Source organism: Gobius niger (genome assembly GCF_951799975.1).
Source record: "Gobius niger genome assembly, chromosome: 6".
Taxonomy (NCBI): Eukaryota; Metazoa; Chordata; class Actinopteri; order Gobiiformes; family Gobiidae; genus Gobius; species Gobius niger.
The window spans coordinates 7,234,975-7,260,520 of NC_136857.1; the positions used below are offsets into that span (position 1 = coordinate 7,234,975).

The 25,546-nt window shown below is 40.1% G+C and overlaps 2 protein-coding genes across 2 annotated transcripts in view; both read right to left on the reverse strand.

Moving 5' to 3' along the window:
• The window catches only part of tnfrsf9a (tumor necrosis factor receptor superfamily, member 9a), a 133,884-nt gene extending 129,533 nt beyond the window's left edge, over nucleotides 1–4,351 (reverse strand). The window contains exons 1-7 of the mRNA XM_079558167.1: nucleotides 4,121–4,351; nucleotides 2,890–3,009; nucleotides 2,686–2,823; nucleotides 2,094–2,163; nucleotides 1,777–1,874; nucleotides 1,482–1,661; nucleotides 635–1,003 (exon numbers count right to left, since the gene is read on the reverse strand). Coding sequence (XP_079414293.1) covers nucleotides 915–1,003; nucleotides 1,482–1,661; nucleotides 1,777–1,874; nucleotides 2,094–2,163; nucleotides 2,686–2,823; nucleotides 2,890–3,009; nucleotides 4,121–4,337 — 912 coding nt within the window. The 5' untranslated portion in view covers nucleotides 4,338–4,351 and the 3' untranslated portion in view covers nucleotides 635–914. The remainder of the gene's footprint in view (nucleotides 1–634; nucleotides 1,004–1,481; nucleotides 1,662–1,776; nucleotides 1,875–2,093; nucleotides 2,164–2,685; nucleotides 2,824–2,889; nucleotides 3,010–4,120) is intronic.
• A 2,308-nt stretch (nucleotides 4,352–6,659) lies between these two features.
• Nucleotides 6,660–25,546, reverse strand: part of LOC306964206 (segment polarity protein dishevelled homolog DVL-1-like) — a 35,306-nt gene continuing 16,419 nt past the window's right edge. The window contains exons 4-15 of the mRNA XM_079558166.1: nucleotides 23,575–23,693; nucleotides 18,067–18,205; nucleotides 16,292–16,385; nucleotides 16,087–16,156; nucleotides 14,999–15,138; nucleotides 12,795–12,871; nucleotides 12,641–12,708; nucleotides 12,481–12,558; nucleotides 11,205–11,339; nucleotides 10,489–10,656; nucleotides 9,657–9,872; nucleotides 6,660–8,316 (exon numbers count right to left, since the gene is read on the reverse strand). Of these exons, the coding sequence (XP_079414292.1) occupies nucleotides 7,859–8,316; nucleotides 9,657–9,872; nucleotides 10,489–10,656; nucleotides 11,205–11,339; nucleotides 12,481–12,558; nucleotides 12,641–12,708; nucleotides 12,795–12,871; nucleotides 14,999–15,138; nucleotides 16,087–16,156; nucleotides 16,292–16,385; nucleotides 18,067–18,205; nucleotides 23,575–23,693 (1,762 nt within the window). The 3' untranslated portion in view covers nucleotides 6,660–7,858. The remainder of the gene's footprint in view (nucleotides 8,317–9,656; nucleotides 9,873–10,488; nucleotides 10,657–11,204; nucleotides 11,340–12,480; nucleotides 12,559–12,640; nucleotides 12,709–12,794; nucleotides 12,872–14,998; nucleotides 15,139–16,086; nucleotides 16,157–16,291; nucleotides 16,386–18,066; nucleotides 18,206–23,574; nucleotides 23,694–25,546) is intronic.

Here is a 25,546-nt window from a genome sequence, read left to right on the forward strand (position 1 = left end):
CCTAACTTTACCCAGTGTCGCAATTGTAGCAGTGTAAAAAGGTAACAAAACCCCCTCAGTGTGTAACATTTGGTTAAACTTACTTGGTTCACAGTAAATGTCAAAAGTCTTAGGAGGTAAAACTGTCGTGACACCCTCTGCTGACACCCTCTGCTGTTGGTGACTCATGATGACACATAAGGCACCGGTGCGAGAGTGGGCTGTCGATGCGTGTCAAAGTTCCATTCAAAGCTTTTAAAAGCCAGCCCTCCCATTAAGGTAATTGTGTTAAAAGTTAAGCACCATTGAAACTTCCCTCTTATCTGATCTCAAATGACTCAAAGGAATGAATCCAACTGGGATAGACGCTCTGGTGCCAGACAGGTCCAGTCCTGCCTTACACTCACAAACATAAGGGCTCAGAGAAAACATGTGGGTTTGACATTTACATAGCACAACATGAATCGCAACATTAACATATAGGAATGTCCCCACATTCAAGACTTTGACCAGATCGGAAAGTCGTAAAAAGTACCTCACAGTTTGTTGCTTTGTTAAATTATGTAGTAGGTTTTGCATAAGGTTATTATTATAGACAGTGTAGGCTCTTTACTGTATTTGCCCGCTGTTTTAACATTAACTCGAAAGAACTCACTGTTGAGGTTAAAGTTTAGTCAGACTTCCAGGCAGTATCAACCAGATTTAGTACGAAAACCGGAATTCCCTTGGCCTTATCATGACTTATAATGAGCCCATTCAGCTCCTGTAAGCCCACTGTGACCTGACCTTGATAAAAGAGGGAGGAGTGCATCAAGTTTATTTCTTAAAAACAAAACTGACTCCCCAGACTTTGCTGGCATTCAAAAGATAATTCAATCCCTTCGAGGAAACCTGTTTTCTGTGCCTCGTAAATCAAAATAGTCGGGATGTCCCTGTCAAGGAATGAGAGATTCCGAGCTGCTTCCTTGTTCCTGCTCAGCTTCGTGAAAACTGCATTCGATGGCCACTAAAGTCCTTGGTTCGTCTGTGAAAGAGGGACATATAGTTATTTATTACTGTGGACATACAACATTTGTGTGACGGACACAGTCATCTCCAACATGGCAAAAATATAACTAAAGAAGTGCATGTCTCTGCTGTCATGCTTACACTGGATTTTAAAAGTGCCCCTGCTTTTATTCTCAGGGGGAGTGTGCAGGTTCCTATCTCCAGGCTGTAGGCCTTTTTAGTTCTAGATCTGAACATTTCCTGGAGCAACAAAACACCAACAATTTCTTCTTTTAGATACTCTTTTGCCTGTATTTCAATATGCACAACAAAAGCCTTATATCTAAACTGTCATCTGCTCCAAAATACTAAAAATACGATAATTTACTTTGAGAGGCCACACAAGATTCGTCTGATCTGCCTTTATATAACACTAATGTAAAAGCAGCACTTGACCATCATCGAAGGGTTCAGACTGTCATCAAACAGACTGCTTTAAACAAAACCATATTCACCTGTGGGGTTGGTGATTATTTGAGTCTTTTTCACTTGTTTCTTTGGCTTCAATGACTTCTTCTGTTTGACCTGAGCAAAAGCCAAGATGATTATGACAACCACAAGAACGGGAATAGCCATTCCAAAGGCCGTGTATAGAACAGCAGACAGTGTCCCCGAGGATTCAACAGGGTTGGGATCTGCAAACAGATGATAGTTTACTTTAAAATTTCACCCCTCAATTTGTAAACATAGAGACTATCACTTTACGTCATATTTTGATGTTGATTATTTGTGTTTTCTACAAATTCCTACCGTTTGGCTCTGGAACGGCCACTGGCATGACTGAGACGTTTCCACACTTTTGGTCATTGAACGGATCTCCCTTTTTCAAAATGATCCCGTTCGAACAGCTGGAAGACAAATGAGGTCAACTTAATTAGATGCTAATCCAACCATAAAGATTAATCAGAGTAAATCTGTATAATTGGCTCAAAAGGTATGTCCATTTCTAGCATTCTATCACAATAGTAAGCAGATGATGTGCTGTGGTGTCAGTAAATATATTATAATGAAGTAAATTTAGTTTACACACGAATGACAATCAAGAAAATACATTTTTAAATTACAACCTTGTCCATGGTTTGCACTTCTGATGAATTTGATCGTTGTAGGTTCCATCTGGGCACGGCCTGCAAGACCCTGCACAGATACAGAGCTGATCAGGACAGACACTAGAGCAGAGCATCTAATGGGTGCAATATTGTTTTGTTTTTTTCTATATTTTGGGTCAAATTTGATTATGTATATATATATATATATATATATATCTTATAATTAGTAATTTGCCTAATTGTTAACTAGATCACAGCCATTTTAGAGGTGAAAACAAATCCTGTCTTTTTAATACATGTTTCTTCAGGTCTAAAAGGACATAGTTTAAAAATTTGAGTTTGAAGTGTGAAAAGAGCAAGACATGAGACTGTGTGATGACTGTGTGATTGTTATGTGTATTTGATTGTTTTATGTATGTGACTATACTTGTTATGTTTTGCCATTATGTGTTCAGGACCCCCTTGAAAAAGAGATGGTTCATCTTGAAATAAATGAAATATATATAATATACTTTCTGCTTCTCTTCTTTATCTAAAGAAATATCAATCACACCCATTCCAATGTAATGCCTTGTAATACAATGTCATGTCACAGTTTTTCTTTTCTTACGGTTTTCTGTTGGTTCTTGTCCTTTGTCGCACTTCTCGATACAGAAAGCACAGTCTTTATTTCCACATAAATATCCCTCTTTGCAGCCGCACTTAGTGTCACTGGAGGAAGTGCATTGCTTTACCGTCACCTGAGGGTCTGTACATTTAGTGTTAGACACAAATATCCCCATCGATCATCACAGTCAAAGTCATGGACACAAACCTATGCACTGGGTGCAGTGGTAGCACCTCTCTGCTGTGGGGGAGGTGGTGAACATCTTTGGCTCACATGGAGTGCACAGGTCCTTGGGATCAGGGCCACACTCAGTGACCACGTGGTTTCCTAAAAGAAGAAAGTCATAAAGAAAAGTATGTATAGATTTTACGAGTAATTGTTATTTTTATATCATATTTGGGTGTTTGTATCAATTCTACAAATGTTTTATCGTTAAAACACTTTTAGGTCATATACAAAGATGTATTTGTTCTTGGTGTTAATAATTTGTAATGTAAAATAGCAACGCTGTATATATTCTCACTACAATCGTCACATAAAAATTTTACGTTGAAAGTCTCCAGATAATATAACTGAAGCCACTGATCATCATTCTGAATTTACATCCAAATGCTAAAAACAATAATTAGTAGTCAGTTCCATTGAGTTTGTGTTGTGGGATTAGCTCTAACCACTGAAACTCAAAATCTGGTTTTGTGCACCGCTAGAGGAAAAAAAAACATCTTTCAGTCTAGGATAGTGCCCTGATTTAAACCACAGCGCACAGAGTTAGCATTTATGTGCCTACAGAGTTCAGGCGAGCTCAGGTCGTCCTTTTTTTTTAAAACTAGAGCTTCACAACTCTGGAAAAAAATATCTCATTGCATTTTCTGAGATGTTGCAATTGCATTAGTTTTTATTTGTTTTGAAATCTAGATTCCATTCACTGTGAACATTTAGAACTCAAGCCTGAAATATAAACTGCTCAACTAGAATCTCATGCTTTTCAGAGTATGTTTGTAGAGCAGGTTTTACAGTAAGACGAGAGGAGACCAAATATTTTCTTATTTGCAAAGGATATTTTACTACCTAAATAAATGCAGTCATTGCAGCCATTCAACATGTGTGATGGTGTCAGAATACATATACATATACATATTGAAAACAATAAAGAAAAGTAGCAAGAGGTTTTTAAATTTAGAGCATTTTTACATGTTGTACTCAGTGTAGTAGTAGTATTAGTAGTAGTATTAATAGTAGTAGCAGCAGAAGTAGTGGCAGCAGGATATTTTATATCTTTAACTTTTGAATATGTCATGGTTTTATTGCCAGACATCTGTGGCAATAAAACATAGAGTTAAATGAGTAAAGTACGTAGTAGTAAGTATCGATATAGCTCATAAATCCTGATGCAGTATCCGTGTCAGAACAGAACATCTCCAGCTGTTGTTAGTGGTACCTGAGTAGCAGCTGCTGCAGCAGACGTTATGTCCAGTTTTCCTCCACGTCTTACATCCTCTGTGCTCTTCAGACAGATCACACACTGTGCCGCGCAGGAGCCAGGACAGTCCCATCAGCACCATCAGGACGGCCATCTTCTCTCCAGTGAAACTAAAGCTATGATTTACTGTATGTCTTAGGTTGTAGAGATGACTGCAGCAGTGCAACAAATACATGTGAGTGGAAATTTGTGAGTGGATATATTTACACTGAGATATTACAAGGCAAAAGGGTGGGACATCCAGAATAGACACGCCTCCTTCACATACAAAACAGCCACAAAAGGGGGTTTCTTTCCTCATTCATTATCATTTTCTTATTTCTGTGCCCTTCAATAGCTATTTTATTTATTTATTTAACCTTTATTTAACCAGGTAAAAAAAACTCAAGAGTGACCTGGCTATACAATAGTTTAAACTGTTTTACAAAGAACTTTAAACAAAACAAAAAAAGGCTTATGTGCCAATCCAGACACTCTTTACAAGATATATTTGCCCTGGGATTTCCACTTGCTGGAGCTTGAACTTTATTTGACTGTACTTTATGAAACTGTAGACACTGCTAAGTGTTTTTGTTCTTTTATACAATAAGGTGTGAGAGGTATTACTAAGACTTTGTCACGTCTTGGTGGTAAAGTAATAGCTGGTAAACACACAAGAATAAAATAAAATGGGATAGGGCAGGGCATATAGTTTTTGATGAGTCACAGTCAGATATCCATCATGTGCAACGTGTCAGGTGGATCAACAAAAAAGAGCATTACTAGTCATGGGGAAAATCTTTGCCAAAAGTAAACTTTATCCTCATTACATTATAGCGTAAGTCTTCCCAAAAAAAAATTTTCTTACTGTAACAGAGTGCCAGGGAAAGTTTGTTGACTGGTCAGTGATTATCTACGGCATAGTCATGCTTGCAAATGCGGCTTTTTTTTGTTTTTCTTTCATTTTTCTTTTTTTGTTGCCTTTAGCAATAGGCTGCTGCTGCTGAATAGTATACTTCGTCACTTCGCAGATATTTTGCCTTTGACATTATATCATGCACCTGCGCGTCGTCAAACAACCAACACATTTAGGCCATGAAACACATCCCACACGTGCCCTTCATCCTCCCCCGCGCTGATGGTGCACTGCGCAATCACCCTATTATTTACATACAACTTACTAAGTGGAATTGTGTTTATCATTATGTGCGTATTCGTTGTGCTGGTAAATGCCTGTAGGCTGTCAACAGTCAGAATGTAACTGTGTTTGTTATAACAGGGGCTTTAAGATGTGAGTGAAGAGGAACAGCTGATCAAAGCTCCATTCACTGCAAAAAAATATGTCTACATCAGTGACAACGGCTTCAATTAAATACGTTTTAAATACGTTAGATACATTTACTTATTGAACTATTGGTTCTTATTTACAAACAGAATTTTACTCTTTAATGTAAAAAAGTTAATTTTTTACATCAAAGAGTAACATTGTTACTCTGGCTACCTAACCACTGGCATGGTTGCTTGTAGTATTGTTGGTACTCTTGCCTGCAGGTCAGTTTTTCATTTCTGCGTGGAGCACAGGATGCACTCCAACTTAAATAGTCCTGAACACACATAACCCAAGGTCTGGAGATGAGTTCCCTGTGAGGAGATAAAATTTCGGTTCATTTGTTGTTATGTTTAATGCTAAGTTTAGTTTGACCTCAGATACTAAACTATGTACCATTTGTTATGAGAGCAGCGCAGCTGCCTGAGAATAGAATTATATCTATTTGTTTTGTCTACATACGAGGCCTAGAACAACTATATAATTCTGTGTGAATCTCTTTGACGTTCTTGATTCTTGTGCTCGATTGTGAAGCTGCCCTGTGGGCTGGACCGACAGAAACGCGGCAGCACACATCTGTGTCAATAGAACCTTTGACCACCGTTCATTCACGCACAGAGACATCATTCATCCTGGCCTATTGTACGTGTTTTAGTAGCAGGGGAAACCAGAGCACACTGAGGAAACCCAGAACATGCAAACTCAACACAGAAAAGCCCTGTTCAGGCTGCGGATCAAACTTGGAAAATCTTGCTGTAAAGCATGAGTGCTAACTGCTGTGCCACCATGACATTAAACAATATCACGTCATGTAATTTAAGTCTAACTCATCTTTTTGCAGTGCAGTGCCTTGTGGGCGTGCTTTGGTGCTTTGAACATGTTATTATGGCAGGCTGACATCACTTCCTTCCTGACAGAGGTGCAGTGCGTCTCAACGAGCGTGGGATGGTGATGTGGGGTCAAGTGCAAACAAGGGGTCTCTGAAGTTGACTTTAGTGACAGTGCATCGGTCTGAAGACGTCAGCCCACTGGGAAAGTACGTCTCAGAAGTTCCACAGGTGGTGAGTGTCAAGACAGTGCGTGAGCTGGTGTGGTTACAGAGCAGAATGAAATATGCACACCAACGAGTCTACAAATACAACAAAGGTTTATATCTTTCAAATAACATCAGAATCATGGAAAGTCTGTAGTTCTTAATGTGTTTATGCTCCAGCGGACGTATGAAAACATTATCATTATCTTTGACAAAAGCCAACTGTATTTGAACATATATATTTTATTTATATATAATAAATTTCTATGTACAATTTATTTTATTTTGTTAATAAACAAAACAGGTTCGATTGCAAACAGTGTTTATACTAAAGGGAGGGAGAGACGAATGGAAAAGTGCACATATAATTAAAGTCACTCTAACTGACATTTTCGAGCTGGGGTTTGCCAGTGTTTGGCAAAGAAGTTTGTAATCTGAAGCCAGGAATTTCCTTTTAGTTGTTCAATGGACAACATGTTAATCAACATGTTCATCATACTGAATTGAAAAAATCCTAACCAGCGTCTTCATTACAACAAATATGTGCCCGTCAGGGCTGCATTTGGCTATTGTTGCAGCTTTCAAAGCCCACAGAGAGTGCAGAGCACCCACCCTTTCAGTTTATTTAAAACAGTTACCGTTTGCAATCTGTACAAATGTATTTTCAACTGTTAGACCAAAGTGTATGGACATCAGTCACTGACTGGAGCAATGTTACATTCAACACAGCACAGGAGGACAGTGAGAACTGCACCTCAGCGATGATTGTCTGTGGTCGAAGAGACAATGTTTGACAACATCAATAAAATATGTTCACATAAATAATATCACAAAATATCCAGTGTATGGATCCTTCCAATATTGGCAATGGGAACAACCTCCTCAAATAATACTTTCAGCAAAATCAAGAGTTTTTCGTCGTTAAAGCAGTAGACAGTCATGCAGTTTGCAGCCAACAGCAGCTGACAACAGGCCACAGATCCTGTAACTCTGTGCGTTTGGCAGGTCGAACTCACCTCAAATAAAAACAACAGGGTTTGTCTTTAGCATAACAGGCTAAATCCGTCCATCACGATGGGCTGTTCTGAGCCTTTGTAACTGTAAGTGCAGGCTGATATCCAATCAGGTCTGGGGGATTGAGATCCAGACACATCTTAAAGGACTCTGAACAGAAACACTCCACTAAAACACTGCATCTGTAAAGAAGCACCACACGGGACAGCACTGTTCCACAACTGTACACACGACCAGCTCTGTGAGGATGACCAACGGCCCACAATCCTTTGCTTTGAGATAGATGCAGATGGTTGATTTGTGCTCAGTGTGTTTGAAGGCACCGTCCTGTCACATGATCTGGTCACATGATGTCAACAAAGAACTCACAGGGGTTGCCCATGGCGTGTTGGAAGGACTGGCGACTAGCGGTGAGTTCAGGTGGGACAGAGGCAAGCTCCCTGCCCGGGGGAGCCCCTGGAGGGGTGCCACTGCCCCCTGAGGGCTTGGGCGCCATGCGTGCCAGGCAGTAAGGAGGAGGTAAACCCGGCGGGCCGTAAGAGGAGGCATGGCTCCGCTCACTGTGGGCACAAGAGCCCGGCCCGGGCTGGGTGATGTGGGCGTGGCTGTAGGTGAAGGACGGGTGGCTGCGATGTGATTGGCTGTTGTTGGAGCGGGCATGACTGTGCTTGCTCAGCTGACTGGCCGAGCGGTCAGGACGCCTCGCTCCATGTGCCGCTGTGTCAGGCTCACTGCACTTCTCCTGTGGAGAGGAGCGCTTGCCTTTGCCTGCACTCGGGTTGGAACCACTGCTTCGGCTTCCTGTAAAAGACACACGCAACATTTCAGAAACTAACCCCAATCTGTCTCTCTGTCAGCAGGAGATCATTATCAGGAAAATGACTTACTTCATTGCAATGAAATAATTTTATTACTTGACCTTGCATGAGTTCATATTTTTCATATATTCATAAGATTTTAGCTTCATTTCAAAAAAACATCTGATCACTGACCTTTCCCACGAAAGGAAGTGCCACATAAGTACAGCTGGAAGTGTGTGAAACATGTTTTTTTTATATAGATTTAGCGGTAAAAAGTATTCCAGCGACCAAAGAGTCAAGTAAACTTATTAAAAACAAAGCATGTTTTATGTCCAAAAACATGTTCAAAGCATTCATAAAGAAGTTGAATATACAGGAATGGTATACCTCAGCAGAGGAAACAACAACAGCAATGAAAATAAGCCATTTATATCTTTCCCTTGAGCCCAGTACTGCGTAAAGTGATGCTTGAGCGCCCCCTGTTGGTGACTGCTCATTCGGCAGCATGCACCTCTGCTGCAAAATGTCAGCATAGTTCAGACTGAGGTGGACAGTAGGGAATGGCACACTCAGACTAAAAAGGACAAATGAGACAAATGAATCGGACATACCGTAGAAAGTAAAACAAAATGAAGAGAAAGGAGAGGGTGGAGAGGAGTAAGAAGGGTTAATGCAGGACAGAGTGGAGCAGAGGGGGTTAGCAGGCTTACCGGATCCCCCTGTGTCCTGGGACTACCTCCTCCTTCAGTCTACCGTTGCCCAGCATAAACAGAGGGAACAACAGGATTACACACACCTCCTGGCCCTGAAGTTTGGCCTAAAAGTCACACTCATGCCGATGTGAACAGACTCAGATCATTGCAAAATAATAGGTACATTCAGTTGCTAATATGTCAATATCTGGCAGCCACGCGTAAAGAAAAGAGATGACGTGATGAAAACAGCCTGAAACACAGGACAATGAATGATTCACCATGGGAGAGACAGATGGGAACATGTAACCTACCACTATCTGTTTGTAAAGTCGAAACCTGCCTCGTTATCAGCACCCACACCAAGTTTTCCCGCACTAAATCATGCAAAGCAACGGAAGTTCTCAAAGCAAAAGAAAGAAAGAAAAAAAAAAAGATGGAATGCTATCATTTGATTTATGTGCACCCAATACTGCAGCGCTACAAGATGCAATATAAGATTATAAGACTTAATCGAATAAAATGCAACCAGGTTCATCTTTGAGCTCAGACAAAATGAGTCAATTAAAAAATCTGACTCAGGAGAGAGAGAGAGAGAGAAGGAAAGTCATGCCTCACTTTGTCACAGTCATAAATGAAGGCCTCTCACCCTCACTGTGCTGGCTGCCTGCACTGCCGCTGTGGAAACTGTGGCACGGGTCCGAGTATCCTGGAGGGAAGCTAGGGGGCGCCGAAGGGAAGGGGGGGTATGGGAACGGCTGTCCTCCCAGGGGCCAGGGGTTTGCGGTGGGAGGGAGGGGCGCCAGCGTGTCCTGCTCTGAGCCGCCGCCGCTGGAGCCCTCGTTCAGATTGAGGGACGCCATGTCTGAAGAGAAATGAAAGAAAAAAAAAAAAAGGATTAGGGCTGAGGGATTTGAGAAAGAAAGCAATATTTGCTCACTAACAAATATCCTATATGGCATTATTGCATTCTCTGTCATATGGTCTGTGTCCGTATATTGTAGCTCTCCACTCCTGCTCAAGTAGCTACGAAGAAAGGCCTAATCAAACCTAGAAACCTAAAATATTGTCAAGTATTAAAAGGAAATTCTCATTCTCAAGAGCGTACTCCACCCAAGTCCCATAGTTCCTCAAGTATTTTCAAAGCATAGGTAGCTCTTGATATACAGTAATGCATGGTATACTGTACATAATTGAGTATTTGCATGTACTGAATGTCTTTTTTGGTGATATTTGAAGCAATGATACAGTAGATTTCAGAATAGGTTTATTTATATCGATTATATAGTTGTGGCCAAAATCTCACTAAAAAGCTTCACTGCACAATACGAGAAAACAATGCCAACGCTTGATCACAGTGTAAAGAATAATGTCTAGATCTTTTGGAAATCAAACTGGGTCAAAATCCTAATCAACAACACGAAAGCTAAATCAGGACTAAATCGACACAAGTTTACTGACTCAAGGAGAAGGAGACTTACTTTGGCAGAGGTCCCCAAATGTGTAGTAGCACTGCTCAGAGAAGGTGATCTTGTTGACCGTGTGTCTCAGGTAGCCATGTTTGAGCAGACTGCTGGCGTATTTCCTCGCATCTCGACGGTCTTTGAATCCTTCCACTCGGGAGTAAAGCCAGTCCACTACGTCGGCACCTGGGAACATGATGACCGGGAATTACATGGTGACAAATAACACCACATCACCACCACCGACATGTCCACTAATGGCGGTTCAAAGGGTAACGTTACATAAATTCAGTTCATAAGGATTAAATTACTTGCATGCATTCAATCACAACTTGATACTTAATAAAAAACACATTCAAATTTACAGTACAACATTTGAATTTTAAGAATGAAGAGGATTTTTCAGTGCTATCACTTTGCGCACCAAGTGGATATTGAACATAGTCTATGCACTAGTTCCTGTAGATGCTTTGAATTAATTTCCTCTTTGATTGTTTCCTTATCACTTTACACACTTTATGCACTTTTAGTTGTAGATGCACAGTATGATGAAATACTACGTACTCATATATCACTCATATAATGAATATTAATATTTCACACAACTGTCATGTTCCTTCAGTTATGACTCATCCCTCCGTCGTGTGGTTAAGGACGGCGTGCTTACAGTTACATTTAGTGAGTTAGAGTAAAGGTGTGACCAAAACGAGCCCACACAGTGCAGTGCTTCTCACCGATCACAGCGTTGGCAATGGTGATCTTCAACCACATCCTGTCGCGGATTTCCAGACCAGAGTCGGGCAGCTGCATCACCTTGACTATCGTGGCCATGTCGGTCTTACTTACGGACAGCGGAAGGTCGTCGAACTCTGAAATGAAACCAAAATGAGATACAACGCAATAACTTACCATGAGAAAAGGTTTGAAGACACATTTTGAACACTGTATTAAACTGTATAATAGCAGTTTATTGTGTATTAAAACCACATTATGTTATGTTAGTTTGGTACAATGTGTCAAGGCAGTGGAAAATAAAGTGTAATAACTTGTACCTATGTAGTACATACACAATGGAATAATGTGTAATATTAGTTTGAAGGTACTTAATGTAATGAGACATAAGACACTTAGGGTTAGGGCTTAAAGAGGGGGTATTATGCTTTTTTCAATCACATAACACCAGTCTATAGCACACTACAATGATGACGAAACCTTCTGTTGGTCTGTAAATGCAGTAAATTAGAATAACTGCCTTGTATAAAATTGCTCTCTCAAAATGGCTGTAGTGAATGTCTTGAAATAGGCCTCTGTCTCTTTAAGAACCTCTGACCCTTTCCGACACGCCCCCTCCACACACTGTCTGTGGCATCAGTGGGGAGGGGGTTCTGCTGAGGAGCAGTGGTTGGTTACTCAGCTGGTGATGAAAGCTCAGAGGCGTCTCCAGGAGGTGGGGGCGTTCCTAGGAGGACTCAGGCAAACCTATCCCTAAAATGGCCGCCATCAGAGCTTTTACAGATTACTCAAAAATACGTGAACTTGCCAAGGCAACACTTCAGGCATGTTTTTAATGAGGGAATGACATAATAAGATGATGTAAAGCTTGAAAAAGTCGATTTTGCATAATACCCCCCTTTAAGGTTAAGAGTTAAGGTTTTATGTCTTATTACATAATGTATCTTCAAATTACTAATACATATCATTCCATTGTGTATCTAACCCATAGGTACAAGTTATTACACATTGGTGCATAGCACATTACATTGTTCTAAATTTGGCAAAGGTAGTGTAAAATAAAGTGTTACCGCAATAACTAATATAATCTGGTAACATTTTTTAGCTCTCTGCTGTTTTATTAAGTACAAGTTAACCAGTTGTGGGTTTTCTGTTTAGAGAGTTATTTTAAAAATTGTGAATCTTGAGTTTCAAAAGCCTTTCCCTGGATCTGATATTGAAAGACTAAATACTAGAATGTCACAAATGCAATGGTAGAAGAAATATAGTCGCCAGTACCGTAGTGTGGGAATGGTCCTGTCAAAGCCGTGGTGTGTGAAATCCAGGCTGCAGGATCAATAGGTCTCACCGGTTCAGCTGAAGAGAAAAATAATAAACCAATTTCATTTATGGTTCATACAAACTTCACAATGACCAGGCACTGTTGATTTGTTCTTACCACGAGGTATTGTAAAGTAGCTTCTGGGAGATGGGTCCCAACATTTGGCAACAGTAAGACTAATAGGACTGGACAAAAGCAAAAACATCCAAGATTTAGACGTTGTTGTTAGAAGATGATATAAATCAAATGGTAAAAAAGCGCAAAGTCTTACCCAGTTTTGGAAACGATTTCTCGGAGGATTCTCACAGCGTCGTCGTTGCTCATGTTCTCGAAGTTGACGTCATTCACCTTAAGAGACGTGGAAATCCGTCAATATCTCATCATCATCGTTTGATTGACATATTAAAGCATTTCCCAATCATCAAAACTGAACATGGAAAATTTGAAACTATTAATGCGATGTTGTCATGCAATATGAAAGAGCAAGACGACAGCTCCTTTGAACCAAGATTTGTTAGTTTTATACTAATTTTCATTCTTTTTTTGTCGGAAGAATAACAAATTGAAGATTGATTTTCACTGCATCTCTGACACATTGGTTTGTTTTTGAGAACTCATTGTTACCTGATTGTTAACAGTGGAGAAAAGCATTACACGTATCAGGCAGCCTGTCAAAATGTAATAGAAGACTAAAAAGAAGTGGTAAAATGTTCTTATATGCAGCAAATCTACGTACTTAGGATGCCTTCTAACCAGGTCATGCACAGCTGTTTGTGTACACTGACAAGATTGTGGTAAATATCAAATTAATGCAAGAGGAAGAATGTGATGCAGAGTTTGCACAGTGGAAGTGGTTAATTCCAAGTCGCCGCAAAACCTCAGAATGTGAAACTTCAAGGATGGATGTTTTGCCATTATAATAGCCTATCTTTGGAAGGGAAATCACATAATTGTGTAACCATAATAATTCCTATTTGCATAGAAAGCAAAATAATAAAATGTAATTGAAATAATGTTGATGTATAAAAGTTGACCACATTCAATATTACTGTAAAAGCCATGAGAACGAAAATAAATAAAACATCCCACTGTCATTATGCCCATTAATGAACACGCACTGTCCCAGTCAAATCAAGAAATACTTAGTTTTCCTTATATTAAAATGTAAAAATATATAAACTGCCTATTCATTCAGAAATAAGTTGGTAATATTAATTGTAGTCTTATTAAAGGAATAGGCCACAGTTTTTCCATACTGAGATGTAGATGTTAAACATTACATATCTGTGGGACATTTCTGTGTGGAAGTCGAAGTGCTCCTGAGGTGTTATGACGCCTTACAATATAGTCCCCCTTTTTATCCGCTTTGGAAATCGACATGTTTAATTTAGTGTAACTATATTTGGATCATGTAACTACTCATGTAACTGTGTGAGAGAGCTTGGTCACTTCTAACTTCTAACGTTTGCCCCTGTAGAGGAGAGGTAAGAGGCTAAATGCTAACAACAACTTTGGTCTTATTGCGTGACTGAGCGCACGGGTAAAGACCAGACAGATATGCATCAACTCGTCTAAGCTCAAGGAAGAACATATCTCAGTATGGAAAAACGGTGGCCTTTTCCTTTAACGGCAAGTAAAGTACTGATGTATTTCTGATTAAACGTAATAAATTTGCCGCCGCTTAGAAACAGGACTAAATGCACACTGTGTTAGAGGATAACATTAAATGGAACACCATACTGGGTCAAAGTGTAAAGTCGCACTATCCCTGGGTCAAGCTGCACAGTCGTACTATAAGGCTATGACATATCTATGTCATAGCCTTGACTGTGGTGCTCAGGCGGCCACTCTGAATGTTTGCTTGTGCATCAGTATGGCACTCTGAGAGGGTATTTATCCCTTTTCTATGGAAGCATAGACAGACTTGAAAAGTAGGACAAGTGTAATGTCTCGAGTTAATGTCTTACTGATGGTAAATAAACTTCTCCTGTATAAGTCATCCAGACTGCTGCCTATTTTTCATCTATCCTCTCGAACACCATTGTTAATTCTCGAACACACTGCACTGACGTCATTTGATATGGCCTTGAAGTCACAAACTTTATTGAAGTCGGACGCTCTCCTCATCGAGCGACGGAGGCGGAACATCGCTCCATGATTTACCGGTTATATCTATTGAATCGTTTTGTAATGAAGGCTGGGTATGCCAGGAGATTGGCGCCTACTTGGGTTAAAGTTCTTTCTTTTCTTTTGCAGTTTTCTGGGTTATTTGTTTTGAATTTGCGTTTTGCACACGGCACTTCTTGTGGCCTTTCCAAGTTGGCATTCACCAAACTGAGAACACAGGTGTGAATGATTTTCCCTCCTTAAGAACATGTCGTGAATCTGGCACAGTTTTCTGACAGTGCCTTCTGAAGTAGCGATTTTAAGAAGATGCTCATGAATAATAGCAACATTGAATACATTTGCCAGTACCTGGAGGAGCATATCACCAGGCTCTATCCTGCCGTCCGCCGCCACCGCCCCTCCCTTCATGATGGAGCCGATGTAGATGCCTCCATCTCCTCGGTCGTTACTCTGACCAACAATACTGATGCCCAGGAAATTGTACTTCTCTGACAACGCAGGAAAGGAAAAGCAGTGAGATCAAGGTGCCGGGTAAAATAAACAGAATAAACAAGTATCAATTTGTGCAGCAGCTACATCAGTCTGCGCAGGAAAATCTGTGACTGTGCTTCACAAGTAACCGTCAAAGTTAAAAACACAATTTGCAATTAGCAGATGTCAAAGACTGCTTTATTTAGCGATAAACTGTTGTAATTTAGACCCCATTCTTTTACTTTTGCTGTTCATGTTTCAACCTTCTCTCAAGCTCTTGAACCTGTTTTAAATGTGAAATGTATATTTAATCATAAACATAAATTGCAAATCTAATATAATGTATTAAATGCAAAAAAAGGAAAATTCAATCAGATGATTTCCCAAAATTGTTTGATAAGATATGATTAGCCTTTATTGATCTCACAATGGAGAAATTCACTTGTTACAGCAGATAGAAGCACATAGTCTGGAAGAACAAGGTAATGTGTAAACAAGTAGTAGTAAAATAAAGTATATTATGTAGAATCAATAGGAAAAACTTGGAGGGCAAAAAAGGCAGCAAAAATATAAAAAATGGAATAACAGAAGCACATAGCACTAGAAGCCAGGACCCACATGAAAATATCACTTTGCAATAAAAACAAGTACTGCTGATTTAAAATAGGCAAAAAAAAAGGCAGATGTAATTCTTAGTTAATTATTGTCTGGCAAATAACTGAAAATTAGTGCTTTGGGTGCTGAGTGAACAATTTGCATAGACCAAGTTGAGACTTGATTTGGAATTCATTTAGGTCCAGTTATAATTATTTCGATATATAGTTTGTAGTGTTTATGTGGTAATGCGGTTTTCTTTGCTAATCCCTATTATGCACTTTTTTTAATATATCATTTCCCTTGAGGTACTGAGCCCTGCTTGAGATGGAGCTCTGTGGTGAGTCTGTCTGATTAAACCTGCTCCTTACCCATATTGAGAGTGACAGTGATGATGTTGAGGCTCATCGTGGAGTCGGTGATGCTGCTGAACGAGGACGACTGTAAAAAACACAAAGCGGTCACAGTCAGTGAAGCAGAGCCAAAGTGGCGTTTCGTCCGCTTCAATCAGGGCACTCGTTTGTTTGTGTCGTGTTCGATGCAGGCGGCGGCTTTGACGTGTTTCATGAAACTCACCCGGTCGATCTTTGCCACTTTGTGCCTTCGCCTGCGACGCTTGTGACGCCGCATCAACTGTGACGACGAGCTTTGTTCTGTGGAGCTGCTCAGCCTGAGAAAGAAAACAGAGATGTATTAGTTATGTTTTATTATGAAAAATAGCATTCTTGTCATGCGTGGAAATGTCTGTACTCAAATTGTGGACATAACATTTATTTAAAATATTATAGTTGTTGTTCTGAGTTGGTAATGGGAATCATCTTTGAAAACAACATCTTGAAAGCCATTACCTAATATGGCAAGGTACACTGCGCTCCAAGGGATACGCTATCATGAATTGAATTGGCTGTCAGAACCATCTGGTCATATTTGAATTACCGGCTCAAAGCTGTGAAAATATGAAGAAATTGCCATTTTCTGGCTAAAGTACGGCAGTTTAAAGGTAATATCTTGGAAAAATATTGAATAAACATGACCTGTCTGTGTCCTCAAATGTGAGATGAACGCGCAAATCAAATATTGGTTATGATAATGTTGATTTATTCACTATTACAAAAACATTTTACATTAAGTAAATGCCCTCTTCAACTGGCCTGCTCTACAACCTGGCTTTTTAACGCACTACACTACGTAGGGCTTACATAATACATTGTACATAGAAAAACATTTTACTAAAATTAATACTATAATGACAGTTGGGGAGTAGCAAGATCACGGATATATGTATATTAATGTGCCTTTTTAACAAGAAACTAGTGAAAACTTCATAACGTTCATTGTGTCTACTTGTGTTCTAGTATAACTTTTTTTTAGGTTCGTTTTGTCAGACACTAAGGTTAGAGAGGTTAGGTTAAAAAAAAAAACGTGATACAAAAAAACTAGTGACTTTTGGTAATGCTAACTACGCTTGGCATTGGTAGCAAAAAGAAATATATTAATGATCGCCTTTTGTTACTTGCTTTGTACTAGACTTCTTACATGAAACTAGACCGTTGTTGTGGTTGTGCTTCGTTTCTTCTTCAAGTATATGAACATTTCAAATAATGCGTTGTAAGTTTGGTCTGTGTTAAAACAGCCACTTTGAAGTGTAGCAGGTTCTCATTTGCTAATGACTCTGAGGCAAATCAAAATATGATTATTGCTAATTGTATTAATAATGTCATTACAATAGGATAAAGTTAAATCATAAACAGGTATGTTGTGTGTATGTGTGCACGCTGTGTTCCTATGTTCCTTCTACCATGTACTTTGTAATATGTTCCTTTGCACTATTGTGATATGACAATGTTTTATTGTAATGATTTCGGGGGTTGAGCAGAATGTTAACTGCAAAAAAAAAAGTAAAGTTTGCATTACATTTTTTTTTGTTCTGGTTTTTGAGTGTCCAATCAGAAAGCAGAATGAGTCCCACACTTTTGGTTACTAGACCCTAAAGCTATAACCAGAATGCAGTAAACAACAAAGGTATCTCTCTGATCTGAATTTCAGCCCCTGTTCGAAATAGAGCCCTAATCAGCGCTATAACAGGCCTCCAGTTCACAGCCTGCATTTTGAAGCGACTGCGCTTTCAGGTGAGGTATGGCAAGTGTAAAGTATGTACGTAGGTTGAGTTGTTATTGTAGTGCTGCTATCTACCCTGCATTTAAGGTATTTTTTAAAAAACATCTGAATATCAACTAAACAGTTTATAAACAGAATGACGGTGGACGTGAAGTAGTGTTAGAATAAGGCTGGATCAACATAAAGGGCCTGTACCAGCTGGAATGCTGTTTTCGTACAGTCAGGACGTTTACCTGCTTGCATCCTCATCCTCCTCGCTGTCCACAAAGGAGCTGGACTCGAGCTCGCTGCTCATTACCGATGTGCTGTCGTAGCCCATGGCCGAGTCTCGGGCCGTGCGCTCGGATTTAGAGTGACCGTTGATCCGCGGGACTGAGAGAACAACAAAGAGCAACAGAGATGAGTCACACAGGAGGTCAGGCGCTTAGAGATGCTTAAAAAAAAGGGGGTTTGAAAAGAGGAGGCAACAGAGACAAAGGGAAGCTGATTTAAGACGCAGCAGAAAGCAGGAGGGAGCCGTAATGAGGGAAAATATAGACACGGTGCTTTGCGGATCAACAATGACAGATAAGTGTATAGACTCATAGAAAAAACAACAAAAGGTTAGGTTTGTGTTCTAGATTTGATTTATTTAAAAAAAATTAGATGGTGGGCATTGGGCAGGGGCAAATATACCTCAACTTTTTTTGTGGGTTTAAAACACAATGAAATTGCATAGAGACATTATTATTGCGATATGAGAATTGTGCGAAGCCCCTATTTTTAAGTCCAGGCTGAAAGGACACCTTTTTATTGCTGCCTATGGAGATTGAAACTTTTTCTTTTTATGTAATTGTAACTAATGATTTGTTTTCTTGATTTTCTTTGTGTTTTTAATGCTTTTTATTGTGTTTTTAATGCTTTTTATTGTGTATTTAATGCTTTTTATTCTATTTTTACTATGTTTGGTGTTACTGTGAGGCACATTGAGTTGTCAAGTACATGAAATGTGCCATATAAATAAACTTGCCTTGTCTTGCCTATTGGAGCCCTAAATGTTTGAATACAATCTCATCATGCCATTCCATTTCACTGGAAAAATACATTTCTGATTTCTTTCTTCTGAAGTCCTCATTACGTTCAAAGGTAATTTCTCCCCTGCCCTTCACCTGAATATCAGATTTACCGTATGTCCCATGAATGTAAAACATATGTCCAACCTTTTACCTATTTCCAGTTTTTTATTATGATACATACACTTGAACTTAGGGGGCGCTCTCTCGGGAAAACAGCGGATTGGCTGAAACGGTCTTTTTGAGCACAGAAGGTGCGGCAGGCAGCACCAGCGCCGAGAGCGAGCAAAACATTCCAACAATGTGGTAATTCCCATGTTAGCTCCGCCCACAAAGGTGCTCCCTCCGTGTTTATCTGCTCTGAGAGGAAGTGCGTCCGCGGAAAGACTTCCCGTTTCAGAGGCGGCTACGGCACATTGTCGTCCCCCCGCGTTCGCAGCACAATACTGGAGAGTGCGCCTTTCTGCTCGGCTGCGTCTGGGATATTGGATCTAAAAAGCAAAGCCCCATACGCTGCTCTACCACGGACCAGCTGCTCGAGCGCTTCACGCTTCATCTACAATAGAGGCAGGACAAAAGAGACATCAGCGGCAAAACAAACAAACAAACAAACAAACAAACAAACAAAGAGCTAGCCAAGACGCTGCAATCTGAGCAAGAGCTGAACAATTTTTAATAAAATATATGCAATATTTCTAAAGGATAATGGGAATTTTAATATGACATAGCTTAAAATGACCATCCTTATTAAAAGTACAGACTGAAATATTACCAGCTACTCAAGAAATACAAAGCTTTAGAAAATATAGCTTCTAAACGGGGTTTCCCAACCAGAGGTACAGGGGGCGATTTCAATTATATTTTGTAGTAAATAAGCATGAGTTTGAAAGTATTTTAACTTCATTTTGAACATATCTTTCTACTTGTAAACACAAATTTTAGATCACCTCTCTCTAAATGACCTGCAGTACTTTCGAGGTAAATGAGAAACTTACTTTGACTCATGTAGTCGAGGGGTATGTGTCAAAAACGTTTGAAAATGATTGCTCTAACCTAGAAAGCTAACAAGTTTTAAGCAAAATCCGCCATTTTGTTAATTGAACCATTGAAACTGAGATGCTGATTTTTTGCAATTTTTCATTTAAATGTTTTATTTAATTCCTGGAACAGCAGGTGTTAATGAGCAAAACAAATCGTGCAGTGAATTACACTGGATTTGGCTCAAAGTTAGTTTCCATTTGTTTCCGCAGTCATTGTTCAGCTCTTGTATCTTTACACTACACTATTAGTTTCACCTCATCTACTTACGAACACTAGAAATGACACCAACATAAACAAACATAAACACATAAAATAAAATAAACAATATGACAGAATTCCTCACCAGCGGAGCAAACCATCCTTCGTCATTATCATCTGAAACACATCCGTCTGCCTGCCTCAATATGGCATACAACAACTGTACACGGGCAGCTGCTAATCTGGTTTGGACCAATCAGGAGACGACCTTCTTCTGAACGGATCATGTGAAGCGGGATGTCATTCTATGTCTCACTACTGCCCCGGGTATGAAGGGGATCAAGTTATTAACAAATGAAGAAAAACTCTTTCAGCAGCAAGGAAAAAAAAAATGACTGGACTGCATATTTGAGGCAAGCAATGGGTGTGGATTATCTGATTATATGTGTTAATATGCCGGCATTTTGGATTGGGAATACAAGATCAAGTTTCTTCCTACAACCCTGTGGCCGCTTTACTTTCTTACCCCGCTAAAACGGCTATTATAAATCTTTTCAGCGCAAAATGCTGCAGTACAAGAAGGCTTATGTTTCCCATCAGTGCGGCAGTAAGTGGTAAGATAGATAGTCTTCACACTGCAGCACCTGAAGGGATAGGATTGAGTGACAGGGAATTTCCTGCTGCTGATGCTGTAGGCAACTGAGCGCGGGGGTGGAACTACTGCCCTGTCTAAAAAACATTAGGGCTAGGGTGGATGACGGTGAAATGTGTTAAGCTAAGGGTAAAATCATGGGTAATGTTCATTCAGTCTTATAGATTACCACAGAGTTTCCCACCCACGAGGATCCTGGACTGAGGGGGTGTGCCTTTCTTCTAGGGCAGGATTAAAACATATCAAAACAAACAGTATGTCAGCGTGGAAAGCCGACCCAGCCATGCTCCTCCTGTCATAAACAACATGGCTGTCGAGGTGGTCAGCAGTAACGAATGTTTGGGTGTGCACACAACAGACGACCTCAAAAAAATGAAGCTTGTACAACAGCGCCCCCGCCCATCCTAAATCTAACATGAGCACCACAGAGAGCATTCTCACCAGTTGCATCTCTGTCTGATGCTGAGCCTGCGCTGCTGCGGACTGTGAGGACTGAGGAGAGCGGCAAAGACCGCTAAGAAGATCACTGCGACTTCTCAGAACATTATACTTATACTTATTATACACACTTTTCTCTTTCCTGCCAACAGAAAAGAGCTTCTGTAGCATTTGATGCAGGACTGCAAGACATCAGTCACTGTCAGTTTCTGTGCTATGGCAATTAGACTGCTGAATTTATTTAATGAATATACATGTGACATTTATTATTCTACCTCCTTTTATGTTCCACTTTTTAGATATTTGCAAGTACAATTCAAGTTGTGAAATTTAGTTGTGTACATTCTGAATGAATAAAAAGTCTATAATAATTATATTTGCAGTGCTCGGAATTTTTTTATTTGCTTACTAGAGAATCTTCCACATCCATATTAGTGAAAAATAATAAAACAGACTAACAAAAAATGGGGGGAATTTACATATATAGTTGTTTCTGGAGAGAAGATTTGGTTTAGATGTGATCACTTAGAAAATTCTAGCGTTTACCGATGTGACTTAATGGTGTTAAAGTGTAAAATTGATTAACCCTGACATTCCCAGTGTAGACGGAGCCAAAACCAGACAATTGAATTAGATAAGTGTGAGATTGGTTAGATTTATGGGCCACTAAATCAGCGGTGAACTAAGGAACACCCCCTATTCCCCTGGTGGCTCTTGCCTGTTAATTAAAAGAGGAAGAAGAGGAAGCCCTTTTAAACTGGAGGAGGATCATATGAGGCGAGTCTGACAATTATTTTTTTCCAATGAAGATGAATAAACAGGAAGAAGCCAAGGTAAAGATTCATTAGACTGGGGACTTTTAACACACAACAGATGCCGTGTGACACTACAAGGAAACCATGTTAACCAATGAAGTGTCCCCATTGTGACACCGTTCCCAGAGGATGCGACGGGAGTTCAGATCTAATCCACTCCCCGGCTCAAAAGAAGGCGGTGTCCCCTGCCTTACGCCGTTCTAATAACAGCGCCCACATAAATTAATGAGTGTTCGGGTAATGAGCCTGGAGCGCAGGATGCGAAGAGGCAGGCTGGCTGTGAAGTACGGAGACGGCAGCAGCACATGAACAACAAGCGGCTGGTCCTTGGCAAAACAAAAACAAACTCATTCAGGGGGAAGAAGTGGGTGACAAGGGCGGCAATACAGAGGCTGGAGAGGATATGGCAAGTAAACAGGGTGGGTTTTGCAGCCGAGAAACACAACAGCACCAATGCCACCGGTGGGTCATGAAAAATGTAGCCCCCAAGATAATATCTAAATTGTTATTTTTAAGATATGTCAAATTAAAATATTGAGTGTAGGACTGCACACATGTATTGTCAAATTACTGTATGGTAATATTAGGTGACAAGAAGCAACAGGGCGAGGTCTTCAATCTGACTGAGGTTTACACATTTTTTTGCGAAGAACCAAAAGTGACCAAAAGTTAACATAAAAATAGCCCTGTCACAATAACAAATTTGAAGTTCGATATATTGAGGCAATATTATTGACTCAAACGATACTACATACTGTCAATTAACTCTCAGGCATAAAAATTATAGTAACCTTTGTTCTAAAAGTGCATAATCATATCCTAAAATACAACACAAGCCGCAATAAACATGAAATATAATGTTAAGTTAGAAATCAAAGCTTTACAAAGAAAAAATAGATAATCGATAAATATCGAGCCCAAAAATGTATGGTTTATCTGTTATTTATTGAACAATATGTCGATATAAATGTCGATATAGTAATTATCGAGCCCTACTTGAACATGTGCATAAAGTTCAGTTTTAATCCTGATTTCCCTAATTTAGCCTTGTTTTGGTTTTGTGCTTTGACACAATCACATAATGAGGCAAATTGCTTATGAGAGACATTTATCAAACATTGCTTTTTTTTTTCTCATATCGTGCAGCCATGTAAGAGAAAATAAAACCAATTTAAATGCTACGTATACAAAAGAGACTCCTGTAATGTGTCATCCACCATTGTGCCGGATGACAGGCTATAATCACGCACCGAGACGGAAAAGAACCCCTGACCATAACGTGGCACAGAAAAAGTACCCATATTTTGCAAGACAGAAAAGTCCATAAATAACAAGCACCGAAACGCATTCACAGCCGCGTGCTTCCCTTTTCATAACGTCTGTAGTGGATAAAGCATGTGATGTCTGTAGTAAAGCATGTGCAGGCCCCTCACAGTTGAACAGCGGAGCGCGGGGATGAGTGAGAGGCGGTGAAATGTAATCAGCTCTGAATGAGCAGATAATGTGGTTATTGAGGATGCATCTGCTGCGCCTGATAATACTTACGCTCAGTCTCTCTGGCTCTCCTCCGCGCGCGCTCCCTCTCCCTCTCCCGGCGGTGGCTCAGCAGCGACTCTGTGCCCGTCTCCGTGTCCAGGCCGTCCCGACTGCTCACGGCATTGGCACTGCAACGAAACAGACAAAAAGTCTAATGAAATCAATCAAAATACGGATTCTCCACATTTTATGACCACATGTACTGAGCATTATCCCGTGATATCAATGGTTCTGTTCATCTGAGAAAATAATGCTCTAAATAGCCTCTAGGGATGCTCCTCATAGGCTTTAAATCTAACATTATATGGAGAAAGTCTGCCATGTTTATTGTCAGCAACGCTCATAGGGTTACATCAACACAATGTTTTAAGGAAAGTGCTTTAACTGCTGGGTCACTACACTATAGCCTTACAGCACTCGTTATGACTGGAATCTGAGACGAGACAATCCCCATCTCTATTGAAACGGTTGGAACTCTGGGAAGAGTTGTATGGCGAAAATACATACTGTTCAATGTTTCAGCAATTTCTTTCTCTCAACAAACAATAATTTGCAAAAAGGTGTTATTATGCCTCACAATATAGTACCGCTTTGTTTAATTTTGAGTGACTATACTTGGATTGTGTAACTACTCACGTAACCGTATCTAAATAGGCGAAAGTCGCTTCTAACTTCACCCCCCATTTGGGTCCATAGAGGAGAGGAGGCGGGGCTAAATGCTAACAACATCTTTGGTCTATTTGCATGACTGAGCGCACGCACAAAGGCCAGTCAGGTACGTATCAAAGAACATATCTCAGTATGGAAAAATGGTGGCCTGTTCCTTTAAAATAATTCATGAGAAATAAACCCCTCAAAATAAACAATAGAATACTTTCCACTGCATGACCAACAACCCAAAATAGTTTCCATTTTATTAGTCAATGGACTGCAATGGACCACAGATTTAATCAAGGTTCGATGAAAGTTTGATTGATTGTCCAGCCCTTACAGGGGACATTTCTATAAAATCTTGGCTCTCCCATATTGTAAGATTGAACACTGCCCTTCATCATTACATTACAAAGAACATGAACTCAGCCCATCAATAGTATCACTCTACTCACATATAAGCTCACTTGTATAAAACCGTGCGTGGGCAGGCGGGGAATCACAGTGTTTCAAATTCACTGCCTCTGGTCACAATAGCAGGTCCATTGTTGAGCTGCTGAGCTTATGAAGTGTCTTAATGACCAGATAGACTGAGAGTGGCAGTTCTCCATAACACTGGACTTAATGAGACCTATTGAAGGGCCAGATGGTGCCTGTAGCCGCACAGAGAAGAGAGTGACGAATCACATTTAAACGCAGGAGGAGGTCAGGTGTGTGGCACTCGGCAGACGGGGCTGACACCAGGGTGACGCCAGGGCAGAGGTGATGTGGGAGGAGTCCGGGGTCGGACAGGGCATGAGGCGGGCTGGTCCGCTGTCAATGTAAACTTCATGGTCGCTAGTTAAAGGATTTACATACTGTTTAGTTTACCTCTTGCAAAAAATCGGCAGCACTTTTGAGGTTAGGGGTGCTCGGAGTGAGTGAGAAACTCAAGGGGTTCATGAGTCAAATTTTGTGGAAGACAAATTTCAGTCTTTGCAATTTTGCAATTTCAACCATGGAAAGCTGGGTATTCTTATGGTCTTACAGTGGGCATTATATTAGAAACAAAACAAAATAAATGTTGGTAGTTGAACTATGTGTGCACATTTCTGAGCAGTGAATATGGCACAGCACATTGGCTTAGGGAAGTGACTTTTAGACTTTTGTTTATTTTAATTTTATATAATTTGATTTAGTTATTTAGTTCAATGTAAGTCTATTTTAGACCTTTTGTAGACCCGGTTTAGTCTTGATTTGAACTTGATCTAGGCCTGGTAGTACCTATATGAGTACCTGGTTTGAAAGGCTTGTGAAAGTGGTCATTAGTTACAATTGCTTGATATACTGT